The sequence below is a fragment of the Schistocerca gregaria genome, chromosome 7 (genome assembly GCF_023897955.1).
Source record: "Schistocerca gregaria isolate iqSchGreg1 chromosome 7, iqSchGreg1.2, whole genome shotgun sequence".
Lineage (NCBI taxonomy): Eukaryota > Metazoa > Arthropoda > Insecta > Orthoptera > Acrididae > Schistocerca > Schistocerca gregaria.
Window position 1 is genome coordinate 95,971,863 of NC_064926.1, and position 16,055 is coordinate 95,987,917.

Below are 16,055 nucleotides of genomic sequence, written 5' to 3' on the forward strand. Positions count from 1 at the left end.
AGACGACACGTCTCCATTCGTCCCTCCATTCACGCCTGTCGCGACACCACTGGAGGCGGGCTGCACGATGTTGGGACGTGAGCCGAAGACGGCCTAACGGTGTGCGGGACCGTAGCCCAGCTTCATGGAGACGGTTGCGAATTGTCCTCGCCGATACCCCAGGAACAACAGTGTCCCTAATTTGCTGGGAAGTGGCGGTGCGGTCCTCTACGGCACTGCGTAGGATCCTACGGTCTTGGCGTGCATCCGTGCATCGCTGCGGTCTGGTCCCAGGTCGACGGGCACGTGCACCTTCCACCGACCACTGGCGACAACATCGATGTACTGTGGAGACCTCACGCCCTACGTGTTGAGCAATTCGGCGGTATGTCCACCCGGCCTCCCGCATGCCCACTATACGCCCTCGCTCAAAGTCCGTCAACTGCACATACGGTTCACGTAGACGCTGTTGCGGCATGCTACCAGTGTTAAACCAGGGTCTGACACACCGGTGTCAATGTGTTCTTTTTTCTATTTCCAGGAGTGATGTTGTAGGAAAAGCAGCTTCGTCTTGGAATGCAGTGTTTTCAAGGGAATCTTGTAACAATCTGCCTGCAAAACAGTGCCAATTTTAGGTGAAGGCAATGGAGGTGAACAGCGATCACGCACTCTTCTCTCCAGAGCAGACTACAGAGGCTCAATAATTTCACGTCTTGTGACTGTGGTGGCTAGGGCAGACGCAACAGTTCATCCTGGTGCTCACAAAACCAGTCCACGGACAACGTGAGCTGTGTGAACAGAGGCAGTGTCGTCTTGGAAAACAGCATCACCATTGGAGAACGAACATTGTTTCATGGGTTTGACCTGATCAGCCCAAGTGGTCATATAATGCTTGGAATAAAGGACCTTGCAGAGTAGCCACGGGGCCAATGGAACATCAAGACATGGCCCCCCGAATCATCACCAAAGACCCAACCATGTCTCACTCTTTGGACTAAAACTCGGCCAGAAGTTAGGAACAGTGCCCAACAAGACTCTTCCGACCTAATGTTCTCTTCCACTGCTCCACAGTCCAGCGTTTTATGGATTCGACACCACGCTTTTTGTTACATTTGTTCGCATTACTGGTGTGCAGTTCTAGAATTCGAGCTCGCCCTGAAATTCGCAGCTTGTGGAGCTCCATTCGTGCTATTGTGCTGACACAGTTCGCGAGACATGTAGTTCTGCGGTGACTTTTGCAGCTGTCGTCATCTTGGCACAGTCCTCTTCAATGACCGTCTGTTGTGATCACTCACTACATGCTTTCTCGAGCGTTGTCTCACAAGGGAAGACATTTTTTCGCTCTTGCCGTATGCTGTACTATCTTCGATATGGTGCCTCTTGAAGGTTTTTAAAACACTTGTGGCTAAACGGCCGGGGAGGCTGAGCGGTTCTAGGCGCTACAGTCTGGAACCGCGCGACCGCTAGGGTCGCAGGTTCGACTCCTGCCTCGGGCATGGATGTGTGTGACGTCCTTAGGTTAGTTAGGTTTGTTCTAAGTTCTAGGGGACTGATGACCTCAGAAGTTAAGTTCCATAGTGCTCAGAGCCATTTTTGAACTTGTGGTTGCAGAAGCACCACCATACGAGTACCAACAGTTTGTCGTAGATCAGAGTCACTTAGCTCTGACAACGCGCTTACAACTCGGCCTACACTGGACACTGTTCTCAACACGACGATCAGTGCAACTTACTGAGGACGTTGCTCTAAGAACAGTTAGTGGCCAAATACAACAGCTCATAGCGCAAGCTTGGCTAGCAACTCCTTTGATGTTCAAGCGTGCATTTCTCGCATGGTTTCCGATTTTTGTCCAACTCTTATAGCCTGTATCATTTCGAAGGAAGTTACGCACACAATATGCTAAGTTGTGAAATGCATAAATGGTCTCCATCGTGAATAACTTGCTTATCTCAAAGCGACAGCCGTGCTTGTGAAGCCACGGATCTCGCCAGTTCGTTTTCATTTTCGATTCAATGAGCCTGTATAAAATTTCGAACTGACATGCAAAAATATTTACTGAACCGGTCTATACAAAATCACAGTTCCTTGAAAAGATGGTGAAATTTACCTGTCTTCTTCTGTACTACTTCATCGAAGAGAGAGTAAGCAGCAGTCGGTCGCCTTCGACCAGTTGCATGGCTCTAATGAAACTCGACCACCTCCACACCCAAGTTCGGTTTCACGTCCCGTGTTGAGACGGATTTTACGACTGAAACGCTTGACTACAGTGAGTCGGCTGATATAATATAAATATTTCAAAATATTACTGACTGAAGATTTGTACATTCAGATGAAGGGGAGCAAATCATTTCCTGGCGAAGAGTTCTCGGGCTTCCAGCCGGGTGGCGGTGTCTGCGACGTTTCGACGAGTAACATACTCGTAATCTTCTGGCGAAGACTTTGCGGATGCCGGTTCCTTTATACCTGCGGCGCCCCCCCCCCCCCCCCTGCCACTTGGCCACGGGAGGCTGGATCCAGAGGAGCCGGCGGGCGGGCCGGAAGGGGAAGCGGGTGCGCCGTTCGTGTCTCCGTCAGAGCATTCCGGTCGCGTCTCGTGAGCTGGACGCTTCTCTGTGCGTTCCTGGCGTATTGGGGCTAATGCTGGATTCCAGGTCGCGCTCGGTTGATAGCTTTCGTCCCTGTTCACAAGATTCTCGTGCACCCGTATTTCTATTGATTCTTTAATGACGCTATCCCAATAGCTCCCGGCTCGGCACAGCACGCTGGTGTTTTCGAAATCAAAGGTGTGGTTTTCTTTGATGCTATGCTCAGCTATAGCAGATTTCTCTATCTGTCCAAGTCGGACGTGCCTGATGTGTTCCTCGCACCTTTTAGTGATGCAGCGCTGCGTTTGTCCAATGTACTGCACACCACATTTGCAGGCAATGCTGTATACACCAGGTGTGTTGTGATTGAGTGGGTCTTTAGCTGAGCCCAGCAGCTCTTTCGTCTTCGGCGGTGGTCGGAAGACGGTATTTATGGTAGATTTTTCTAGTAGCCTCCCGATTTTGGCTGATATGGTCCCCAAATATGGACGTGCTTAAATTGCTGTGCCACGAATAGTCGAAGATGAGCGACAAAATAGCGAGAAGATTGTGGACATTCTCTGGATTGAACAACAAACTGTTTACGTATAATTAAAAATTTGCTTAGGCATTATTTGGTAGTCATAAACTCTCACCTAACTCATTTTACCTTTTTGAAATACATGGGAAAGCGCCTCAGCTTGGCAGTTTTATTTTCATCACTATAAAACCGCGGTTCTTTTTCACTGCAAATATTAAAATGTATATTTATTCTTTGTTAACATGCTACCCACATTGTCCTGTCTGTGGCATATGTTGGATGGAATTGCATTTCGTTGGGACACCCTATTAGGCACGTTCACAAAACTGAATGAACTCGCTCCTGAACAGAATGCTCCCTTATTTGTACAGAGCATCGAATATTCCAGAACATGCTTGAATGAATTAAAATGAAGTCACTGAATTGTTTAGAAAACACGAACGTGAATAAAAAAAATACTTGCAGGAAACATGACAGTATCGGCAACTTTGAATTCTATCCCCTACACTACAGATGCTAAATGTGACAAATCTCTGATATCACCATCTCCTGAAGGCTATAATCGCCGGTATGTCATTAACTCTGACAAGTAATTATCTTCTTAAGTCTTTATGTAGCATAAATGCTACATCCTTTTTTTTTAAGCTCAAGGAATAAACTGATCCCCCTGTGCCTGATTGTAGAATGTAGGTTTTATTTAATGCCATGTTTTCACTTCCTCATTTGTTTTCGATTCTGCATATTCCCAGTAGGTGGCAGTATCTGCTTTTTCTTTTTTTTCTTTTTTTTTTAATTGCTGTTTATCGGAGCGTCGTCATGTCTTCGAGGGATAAATGTAATTTCCGTTTGTTTTTAGAAATTTGAAATAGAATGTGTTTACAGCATGCTGTAATATGCTGATATACCCTGCACTATCGATTAAGTGATCGTTTATTTCATCACAACAACATAGCAATATATTTTTTCTCGGTGTAGTACTGAATCTATTTTCGGCAACAACATATATACTTTCAGTCGAGTGGCAGTGTTTTTGTAATTTATAGGAGTTCAATATTCAGTTTCACATATTTCAGTACTTTTTAACGTAAATATCGTGAACACGTTATTGGCGAATCATACCGTTTTTTAAGATTTGGTATTGTAATCTTATTTTGTCCCAGAACTACGCATCAGTCACCAATATAAACTTTTCATTCATAAAATCTAAGCTCAGAACTGAGGAGATTCTAATAAATAGTACTACAAACGACGCATTTATGACAAATCGATGCGCCATACAATCTACAGTGGTAGCATACGAATTGTAACAGGAAAAGTACCAAATATGGGAAGCCATCAATATGTCGTTTCGTAGGGCTATCACTTTGTTGCAACACAGCGACCATCAATGTGTCGGTGTTTTGAAACACCATATATTAACAGAACGTGAGTGATATAAAATCCATCAAATATGGGTTTCAACTGCGGGCAACATGATCCGATATAATGTCTGAAATAATAGGTTCTGCTTCCGACGTGCAAAGCTATCTTGCATATCACTAGCCACGTTCCTTTCCACGAAACAATAATTTGACGTGTCTGATTTGCCTTTCTCGCTTGGGAATGATCCGAAACGTGGAACCCCATGTTGTGACGTTACAAAACTCGACCAGCTCCAAACAGCTGCACACCCAAGTTCGGTTTCACATCGCTTGTTGAGACGGTTTTAGGACTGAAACGCTTGCGTAAGAAAAAGTAACCCTATTTACATATTTAGGCAATGGCCTTGCCGCAGTGGTTACACTGGTTCCCGTGAGACCACCGAAGTTAAGCGCTGTCCGGCGTGGTCGGCACTTGGATGGGTGACCATCCAGCCGCCATGCGCTGTTGCCATTTTTTCTGGGTGCACTCAGCCTCGTGATGCCAATTGAGGAGCTACTCGATCGAATAGTAGCGGCTCCGGTCCAAGAAAACCATCATAACGACCGGGAGAGCGGTGTGCTGACCACACGCCCCTCTTATCTGCATTCTCAACTGAGGTTGATACGGCGGTCGGATGGTCCCGATGGGCTACTTGTGGCCTGAAGACGGAGTGCTTTTTTTTTTTTACATATTTGGTTTGCACAGAATATAAAGCATACGTATTTTACTACCTATTCGAATTGAAACTGATGTGCATTTACATCGAATAGGAACGTGGTATGGGTGCGACCTAGACATTAGCACGCGGTCACAGCAGTACCGACAATCAACGGATTCCGCCGACGACTAACATCGGCCGGAGACGAACTTAAGACGACGGTCGGTGGACCTCAACTCGCGTTGTTTTCTCCGGTAGAATCACGTTCCCACAGGCAAAACATGGACTGTGGGAGACTTGCAAGTTTAGTACGTGAAACAACGAGTCTGTGCATCCTGAGGATCAGAAATATCATTAACAAGGACACATATCGAAGTCTATGGTCTGAAACTTGAGCCACAGCAATATTTTTGACGCTGATGTCCGCAAAAATTAAAGAAAAAAACGGTACTTGCGATATATCAAGACAAAATACTGGTTCACACGAAATAATACATTTCTTTAATTTCGCCGAATCATTTACAAAATGTAATTCAATTTCAATATTTTTGTAACAGAACTGTTTCCTTTAAATGACGTGTTTCTAATGTTTAAGCCTCCATCATCAGGTAGACTTACATGTATTAGTATGACATATATGTAAATTGTCACATTTTGAAACCTTTGACACTCTCCAGTGGTGACAGATTCCTTTCTCCCGCAACACGTCACATTTAAGCTGTCATATTTTGTAAATTTTGTTTACAAAACATTACGGCTTACAGGTGGTGTGTTACTATAGAGAAAGGAGACTGTGCCCACTAGAGGCGGGACCACAAGTTACCCCAAAATCGTAACACAACACACACACACACACAAACACACACACACACACACACACACACACACACACACAAACACACACACACCACACACATACCACACACGCGCGGGCGCGAGTGTAATACTAACACATGTAAATCCACCTGATGGCGGAGGTTTAAACCCTCAAAACCTGTTGTGGATTTAAAAAAAAAAAAAGAAATTTAAAAAAAAAACGCCAGTGACTAGTAACAGTAAATTTCTTGCATCATTCGAATTTTATTTCCATTACATTGCAAGCTGTAACATTATTTCTTTACTAAGTATGAAATATGTTGTAACGATAATTACAATTATTCGATAACTATTAACTGATTGCATCAGTGGTGTAAATACCCGGAACAGGTAAACGTTGTGGCGAAGCCATAAAGCCTGGACTACGGAGCAAAGGAAGAAATTCATTTGACTGGATTATCTTGTTGCACAATGCCACCAACTTGTGGCCGAGTTTACGTCGCAAGAGTGAGACGTGACGGGGGTTCGGTAATGAATTCGGATGCCATATCAAAGGGTTGCTCTCAAGATCGTGACCATTTTGGCTTTCAGGTTCATCCCATGACATAATGTGTGTTCCCAATGTTGATGCTATATTCCAAAATGACACGGCCCTTGTTCACGAATCTCGCACAGTCCAGTGGGTACGTAAATGTCCCTGTGAATGGTGTTCCATGCAGGAAGATACGATGCACAGTGGTTCAGATGTCCTCATTTGTGTCTTTCGTTGTTTCTGTAAGTCAGCTAAACAGAACGCAGCGATGGTTGCTCTGAAAGCACACGGCTGATTTCGTTTGCAAGCCTGTGCTCTGTCTCAAAGGAACTCGTTGTCGACGGGGCAGTAAATTACAACCGCTATCATTTGGTGATAATTGATATATCAAAATAAGAGTGGAAAACAGTAACTTGGATCCGAAAAGGGATATGGAAGCTATTAGAGAATAGTCACCTGGATAGTCCTGAGGCAAAGAAACTTCTATGGCCAAGTTGAAGAAACCACCACAACATTCAGCGAAAGTGACTTGCGGGAAAATAGGAAAATGTGAAAGAGAACAGTTAATTTTTTAACAATAAACCTAGCTTTTCGTTCATTTCCCGGTACAGTACATAATTTTGTTGCAGACGTGCAATAACACTTATTAAGATATTACATTGCACAATTTTTGTAGTTTTTCCAGTGTGACTGATAGAAGATACATTTTCGTGTGTGTGACTGGGTTAATAACTCCATTTTTATGGGGAACATTTCGACGAGTGGCCGATTCGTTTATGTCATCGGTTGCGAAAGAATGGTTTCGAGTATGCTCGATGGCTGGACTGTAACCTCTATGCAATTTACAAAACAAAAGATTTAGAGCTTCTTATTTAGCAGCGTAAGCTGTGTTAGCCATTAAAGTACCATTAATATGGCTTAATACAGATAAAAACGTTACTGAATAGATCGTAAAACTTAACCTTGGGCGAGCGAGGTGGCGCAGTGGTAGAACACTGGACTCGCATTCGGGAGGACGACGGTTCAATCCCGCGTCCTGCCATCCTGATTTAGGTTTTCCGTGATTTCCCTAAATCACTCCAGGCAAATGCTGGGATGGTTCCTTTGAAAGGGCACGGCCGACTTCCTTCCCCATCCTTTCCTAATCCGATGAGACCGATGACCTCGCTGTTTGGTCTCTTACCCCAAAACACCCCCCCCCCCCCAACCTTGAAACCATAAGCAATGTACTCCACAAAAATCTTCAATTTGTGGTGAACGAGACACAAATTTCCTCCCAGAGTTACCTGCCATTTTACCACATTTATGGTATCGTGGTCACCGAACCAATGTAATCGTTCTCAGTTGCTGCTCGGTCCTCTCTCAGGTATGTCAGTGGTTTCCAAGGAGAGTCCTCGTCGACAATGTGTCAGGAGCGACGGTAAAACAGATTCAATTAACACATACTAAGTCATGTAGTCAACGGCCCAAACCGCGATCGAAAGACCCGTTTCAGATTTCAGTGAATAACGTGACTTAAAAATAGCCTTGTCCTTGAGCTTCGCTTCTGGCGCAGACCATTATTATTGCTAACGGTCTAGATGTAGATACCATACAGAAGGTTTGGTTTCAGCGAATCAGAGAATCGCAGGTAGAGTAAATCATGCTATCACTGAACTTGATGGAGTTTCGTCAAGAAACAGACATTAGAATAATTCGTTGTTGACACTTTTTATGCTAACATCTCATGGTTAATGACATGACCTTTTATTGCGTAGACGAGGTACTGTGTGACTGATTGAAGAGCTAGGTATGGAGCTGTGATGGGTGGAACATGCGAGAGATAATTTCGTTATTTTGTGTGTTAACAATATTGTTATTTTGATTAGGTGAAAGATACGTTATGGCATCTCCGAAAATCTGTACGATAAACATACACCCAATAAATAAAGTTTGAAAAAGAATTATATTCCGTCACCATGGATCACTGTCACAATTACAAGAACATTTCACAATGAAACCGGTTACATTGCCTTACCGGTGTGTTCTCGTGGCTGTGTCAATAACAGAATAAAATAGCATAAGAAGTATCCTACAAGCATATAATTACTGCCAACGGCTTTGCCGCCTGCCAAGTGTGTTAGTTCTTCTTACTTGAGCCATTCCTTCATCTGCGGGAGGTTGAACTGGAGATGACACATGGTGATGCCCTCCTCGTGATAAGCTTCGGCCAGCAGCATCGGCCACGTGTCCGCCATCGTGGAGATGTTGAAGTCCTCAACGAACTTGTAAGACTCGCGCGTGCTGACGGTCGAGTAGTTTGCATGATTTGTCTGTAACACAAATTTAAAAAAAATGTAAATCTTGCGCTGAATGACTACCGTAAAAGAAAGCAGAACTTGAAACATCACCAACGGAACAGTCAGATTATATGAGAGTCATCCAGAAAGCAATGCATCACATGTTTTCCTCAACAATTATTTACTGAACACAATGAAACGTACACACAAGAAAGACTGGTGTTTCTTATACACTCCCACTCTTTCCACGTAATCTCCTTCCCGTTCTATGCGGTCACGTCTTTCTCATCCTCAAATTGTCTTCAATGAGTGACATTTTTTAGTGGCCCAAACAAATGGAAGTCTGACGGGGCTAGGTCAGGGCTGTAGAGTGTTTAGGGATGTATTACGAAGTCCTCAAACTTACGTGAGGCAGAGCTTCAATATTACTGGTGGTGCCTCTGGGCATTAAGAATGAGCACATCTGCAAGGTGTATCTTGTCTGATGCGCCAGCGGTGGAGGGCATTCGCAGACGCTGCAAATCTTGGAACTCTGCCGAACAGCTTTCTCGTAGTGGCCTCACCCTCCTTTCCCAGCGACTATGCCCACTTCTGTCGGCTGCAAATGCTCCATAAATTACACACAAACGTTTGTGTAGGTTCCCAACAGTTTCTTTGTCCGCAGTGAGAAATTCAGAGTTGATACACTGCTTGTAACATACGGCACTTGCAGATACCATGTTGAAACACTGCTGTCGGAGGGAATGGAAAATTGCGCCCTCCGTAAACTCACGCATACCTGAAGTTTGACATTCGCGCCATTTTTGTTGGCTGACAAACAATGTGGTGCGTTACTTTCTGGACATGCCTCATAACTATGAAGCACTGATTTCAATCTTTAATCTGTCAGTGATAAGATGTTGCATCATCTAAACTACGGTTCAGCAACTAAATGTTGTTATGGTCATCAGTCTGGGATACTGGTTTGATTCAACTCTGCATTCTAATCTATCCGGTGCTAGCCTCTTCATTTCCGAATAATACTTCAGCCCATATCTTTCTGAATCTGCTTACTGTATTCATCTCCTGGTCTCCCTCTACGATTTTTGCCTCCGCGCATTCCTCCGATACTAAACTGCTGATCCTCTGATGTCTCAGAATGTATCCTATCAACAGATCACTTTTCGTCAAGTTGTGCTACAAATTTCTTGTCTCGCCAATTCTATTCACTACTTCCTAAACAGTTACGAGATCAACTGTAGCTCCAAATTTCGAAAGCTTCTAGTATCTTCTTGTCTAAACTGTTTATCGTCCATGTTTCCGTTCCATACACGGCTACATTCCAGACAAGTACTTTCAGGAAAGACATCCTAACGCCTAAATCTGCATTCGATGTTAATAAATTTCTCTTCTTCAGAAATACTTTTCATTCCATTGCCAGCCTACATTGCATATCAGTTACTCTGTTGCCCAAACAACAAATCTCATCTACTGATTTAAGTGTGTCGTTTCCTAATCTGCTTCCTTTTACTCGACTACATTCCATTATCTCTGTTTTGCTTTTGCTGATGTTCATCTTATATCCTCCTTTCAAGACACTGTCCATTCCGTTCAAATGCTCTTCCAAGTCCTTTAGCAACTAAACTAGATAAACAGAGACGTTAGCAGTTTCGACCTTCACAGATTAATTCTCTGATGACAGAACATGTTTTACACATCTTTTATGGTCAGTCAGAGGGCCGAAACAGAGAGGATATAAAATGCAGACAGGCAATGGCAAGGAAAGCGTTTCTGAAGAAGAGAAATTTGTTAACATCGAGTATAGATTTAACAGTCAGGAAGTCGTTTCTGAAAGTATTTGTGTGTAGTGTAGCCACGTATGGAAGTGAAACATGGACGATAAATAGCTTGGACAAGAAGAGAATGGAAGCTTTCGAAATATGGTGCTACAGAAGAATGCTGAAAATTAGATGGGTAGATCACATAACTTATGAGGAGGTATTGAACAGAATTGGGGAGAAGAGGAGTTTATGGCACAACTTGACAAGAATAAAGGATCGGTTGGTAGGACATGTTCTGAGGCATCAAGGGATCACCAATTTAATATTGGAGGGCAGCGTGGAGGGAGACTAAGGGATGAATACACTAAGCAGATTCAGAAGGATGTAGGTTGCAGTAGGTACTGGGAGATGCAGAAGCTTGCACGGGATAGAGTAGCATGGAGAGCTGCATCAAATCAGTCTCAGGACTGAAGGCCACAACAAAAACATTATGGTCAGTTATTTGAAATGAGATCCTAATTCATATTGTAGTCATTTATTCATTCACCATCCAAATTTAGTGATTGGCCTTTGAGTTACAAAAAGTGAACGATGTGTCTGCCTGTAATTAATAGGGTTATTAACTGAAAAGTTACCACGCTAAGGTGGAAAGCGCCATTTCTGGATAAATTTCGTTTTCTATGTTGCTATGTAGTATGTGAACAGGGCTTTTAGTACTAAAAAGGCTATCTCAATGATGGTTGATGTAGGTGTTACGATGCCCAGGAGATCGCATCTTCTTGCTCCTTCCGTTTTGTAGCCTGTCAGTTGTATGTCATCGCTGGCTGTATAATGCACAGTAAAAACATTATGTATAATTCAGCACAGGTAGTACCAGAACAACTGGCAACTCTTAAAGAAAGCGTGAGCAAAAGTGACGAAGAATTTTGTTCTTGATGATGTAATGAGAACCTTAGCAACAGCTCGCGATAAGCAACCATTTAAAGTTGTTTAGGCGAAATGTGGTTATTTTACGGAGTTTCAGTAAGAAGCTGACATGATCATTAACAAAACTAAGGTTAAAATAAATTCTGTGTCTTGGATCAAATTCATGCGCCTCTTGCAATTCCGTGTTGGTCGCGATTCGACACAAAACGCCGGTCGATTTGAGAGGCCAGCCTCTTTCATGACGCCAATTGAAATGGGAGACATTCGAGGACCCGTCTCTGTGGTCCTGACCTCTCGTCATGTAATTATCACGCCGTCGGTTCCTTAAACGTGGCACTGAAAGCTCGACGACTCCTGTCGGAGGAAAATGTGGCAGTTGCGGATTTCTTCACGCAGGAAGACTCGGTGTTTTACAAAACGGGTATCTTCAACCTGATACGTCGGTGGGATGATTGTCTCAATGCACATCGATTCTGGACTCTACGGCCTTCGAACGGAACTTTTGGATCATCGCTTATACAACCAGTGGAAAGAGTACCACAATGATATGATTACATCTTTAGCTCGGCACGCCATTTTGAATAAGGAAACGAGTAAAACCATTGGCAACACTATTAACTGCCCCATCAGGCGTTAGGCGTCTGAAAAGACCACAAACGACACCTTCCAAGTGTCCCATGTCTTGTGACGAAGAGTTAAGTTTGCAAACGCATGAAGGAATGAGGACGGGAATGTGTAAGCAGTCTACCTCTAAGGTATACTCTTAACCCGGTAAGTGTTAACGAGTTCAACTGTCGTCGCTGCGGGAGTCCTCAGACAAGTCAGTGGCTGAAGTAGCATCCCAAAGATTTGGATGGAAGACCTGCCGAATGCGCATGTGAAGGAAATGGCCCAACATGACCGCCAACTGAGAACTGTTCAATCATTCGATAGGAGAAGAGGAGGGTTACAGTTTCATGTCCTGTTGACAATGATGTATTGGAGAAGGAACAAATTCTCGGCGTCACACAGACGAGGGAGCAAGTCGGATATGTCATTTTCAACGGAACCATCCCAAGTGATTTAGGTAAACCAAGGAAAAACTAAATCTCGATGTCCAGATGGGGATTTGAATTCTGCTCCTCTGAACTGTTTGACCATCAGCATCACGTGCAGTCACACATTGCTACTGGTACAGGGCCACAGGGTGACCTGAGGATGTCGAAGCAGTGTGATGCAACAGATTCTCGTTGCCCTACAAGGGATGTAAGCCAGATACTACTTGGATTGCCGTGTTCGGGTGATATGACAAGGAGTGATGTATGACTAAGGCCTGTTAGCTTTAGTCACTAATGGAATTCGTTGAAGAATACGAAGACACTTCATTTTCCCCATATTCAAATCTGATGGTCTAGTGATAAAGCCCTAAAGACCCCCACACGGCAAGGCCAGTCTCTAGTGTGGCGCAACTAGCTTACGATCTGACGCCATGAAGGGCGCACAAAACACGGACTATCTCATGCTTTCGCCTGACATTACGCAAATAGTTCTCAACTGCATATTCATCTGTCAACTGCAGACGTTAAGATGACTCCCAGCTGCTCTCAGGCAGTGTTGTCTTGTCAGATCTACCGTTTTCCCGGGAAATTTCTCACTTTTTAAAAAAGGCCTTGTTGTACTATAAAAAAATGCCAAACATGCTGCTTTTTATCACATTCGTGTCTATTCCTTGAAGTCATTTTCATTTTGGCGAATGTTGGTACGACTCTTGATTAACTCTTTATTTCTGAAGATATTACTTCAGTTTTGGGTATCCCTTATGTGAATTCCTCACCCCAGAGACTTTTCTCGTATCAGCTCCAACTGTTAGAGTCAAGCTGTTGTTTAAAAGATGGTAACGTGTGTCACTTGGTGTCAACTGTCTTGAGTTATTGAAATAGTATGAGTGAATAGTTTGGAAAAGTAAATAATGTAATCTGTTATTGTGGTGCATACTGCTAACAATTACTGACTTATTGAGTTTGAATTAAAGATTCCTGAGTTGGCTGTTAGTTGCGCATGATGTACTTCTAGCCCTGCTAGTACGCAACGGTTTAAAATAGCCTGTGTTACTCGCCAAATTTGTTTGCTGATTGCCAAGTCTTGCCCACTCTTCAGAAAGAGTATCTTCTGCAACTGGGCTAATGAAGATGAAAGAGCAGAGATAAGTTATCTACCAAAAAGTTATGTGGGTTATTCTGTATTCAAAGAGTGGTGAAAAATTTTGAGTGTTTGCCCTTTGGAAATAATGAAGTCAATGATACAGATAATGATTGAAGCTCACGGGACTCGAGCACGTGTCTCCTTACTTACTAGGCAGAAATGCTGGCCATTCCACCATCGCAGCACTATGATCAACATGGCTGCACGGACTACCTATGTCAAGGGCCCTCCCCAACAGAAACTTCATATCTTCAGCTTATTTTCCCCCGAAATTGTCACTATTGCCAGGGCTCTCCGGCATTGGAATAGCACCCCAGTGTTGGACGTAATGGGAACGTCCTGTACTTCATGTGATCGTATAGATCTTAAAGTTAAATTTTCCCCATGACATTTAAGCAACGAGGCCCGGGTACGATACCCGGCCGTGGCACAAATTTTTATTCATTTCTTCGGCTTTAATCATTATCGTAGGTAAACATGAGACTTACATGTCTCGGAGAAAATTATAACACCAATGATAAAGAGACATAACTGTGCTGTGTATGCTGGCAGATAGGAACGATAAACATAGTTTTCAATTTTCGGCGGGAAAATCTGATGGGGCATGTAAATGGTGAATGATTTTTATCTGTTTACTTATATTGTTGAGGCAACGGCCTTGCCGCACTGGATACACCGGTTCCCGTGAGATCACCGAAGTTAAGCGCTGTTGGATGTGGCCGGTACTTGGATGAGTGACCATCCAGCCGCCATGAACTGTTGCCATTTTTCAGGGTGCACTCTTTAGCCTCGTGATGCCAATTGACGAGCTACTCTTCCGAATAGCAGCGGCTTCGGTCAAGAAAACCATCACAACCTCTAGGAGAGCGGTGTGCTGACCCCACGCCCCTCTTATCCACATCCTTTTCTGAGGATGACACGGCGGTCGGATGGTCACGGTAGGCCACTCGTGGCCTGACGACGGAGTGCTTTTATACTGTTATTCTAAGGATAATATGCATAATTACGAAGTTAACTGTTAATACTGATATTTAATTATATGAATAAATAAATAGTGACTGTCAAAATAATTTCGATAAGTTATGACTCAAAAGTACAATAACGAAAATCATGCTCAGTGGCACCAGGGCACTTATAATGCCGAGTCATTACGTCGTATTGCTTTTGTGTGAACTTCTATTACATTTCAGTCTGGAACCGTGCAACCGCTACAGTCGCAGGTTCGAATCCTGCCTCGGACATGGATGTGTGTGATGTCCTTAGGTTAGTTAGGTTTAAGTAGTTCTAAGTTCTAGGGGACTGATGACCATAGCAGTTAAGGCCCATAGTGCTCAGAGCCATTTGAACCATTTTCTCTATTATATTGTAGGAATAAGAATAATAAACAATAATCGCATAGAAGAGGTACGCAGACATTGTTTGTGAAACCACTGTAGCAGTTATTTCCTACATTAGTGAGATTTTTATACATATATTTATTGATGAATAGTAGTGGAGTATTAGCACGAAGAACAGGGTGTCTTGTTCCTACTGCTATATTCTGATTTTTGAGTTTCTGTCCTGATTTCGAGACTGTTGCACTTGGCAACACTGCCAACGCCGCAGCATCTGACGAGCATTATAGTGAGTGTGCATCAGGACTCAAGACACCGTCGCCGCCAGCAGAGCCCTACTGGATATTCCGCTAGATGCGTTAGTTACCGTTCGCTGGAGGTAGGAATGGACCACTGTTGATAGTGAACTTAAACAACATTGTGACGCACCACCATCATACTAAAGTTAAGTATCTGTGAAGATCTTTCTACAAATTGAAGCGTAACAGAACATGAATTTGCTATCGAGTTGAGACACAAATCTGGTACATTAAACTCAGTTGTCACACGCAGGTTTCCGTAAAAAAAATACTTGTATTTTGGCTCCGTATATTTCGTCAAGTCCAACTGATGGTTTTTCTTCTCCTTATGAATTTGCAGTGCTCCACTGTAGAGCAACCGAAAAGCAGAAGGCAACGGAATTATTTTTACTTCATGTTCACAACCATGTTTCACAATGATTCGTCCCACAGACGAAGCACGTTGTGATTACGACACACTCTTATGCATCGAGGATCGTCACTAGATAACTTCAACCAGAGCACAGTAATAATTTTCAAAGCTGGTGGCGTTTTGAAAACCAGCTCAGTGGATCCTCTGCACTTGAAATCTTCCATCATCACCTCCTAAATGGTCAGTTTTGAACGATCGACAACGGCCTAAGCAATGACATGCTTCCATTCTAAAGGAACCATAGCTTTTGACGCTTTCTTTCCCTTCTCGATCATTGCAAAGTTGCTGTCACGATGTAGGAAACTAAGACTCGAACATAAAATTTTTTTATGTATTTCTGTAAAGTACTTAGAGCTGGCCAGATAGAAATAA

At 43.4% G+C, this 16,055-nt stretch overlaps 1 protein-coding gene across 2 annotated transcripts in view; it reads right to left on the bottom strand.

The window, feature by feature from the left end:
• LOC126281562 (UDP-glucosyltransferase 2-like) overlaps nucleotides 1–16,055 on the bottom strand; it is a 123,328-nt gene that overhangs the window by 55,192 nt on the left and 52,081 nt on the right. For both annotated transcript variants that reach the window (XM_049980635.1, XM_049980634.1), the window contains one exon: nucleotides 8,625–8,803. In XM_049980635.1, coding sequence (XP_049836592.1) covers nucleotides 8,625–8,803 — 179 coding nt within the window. The remainder of the gene's footprint in view (nucleotides 1–8,624; nucleotides 8,804–16,055) is intronic.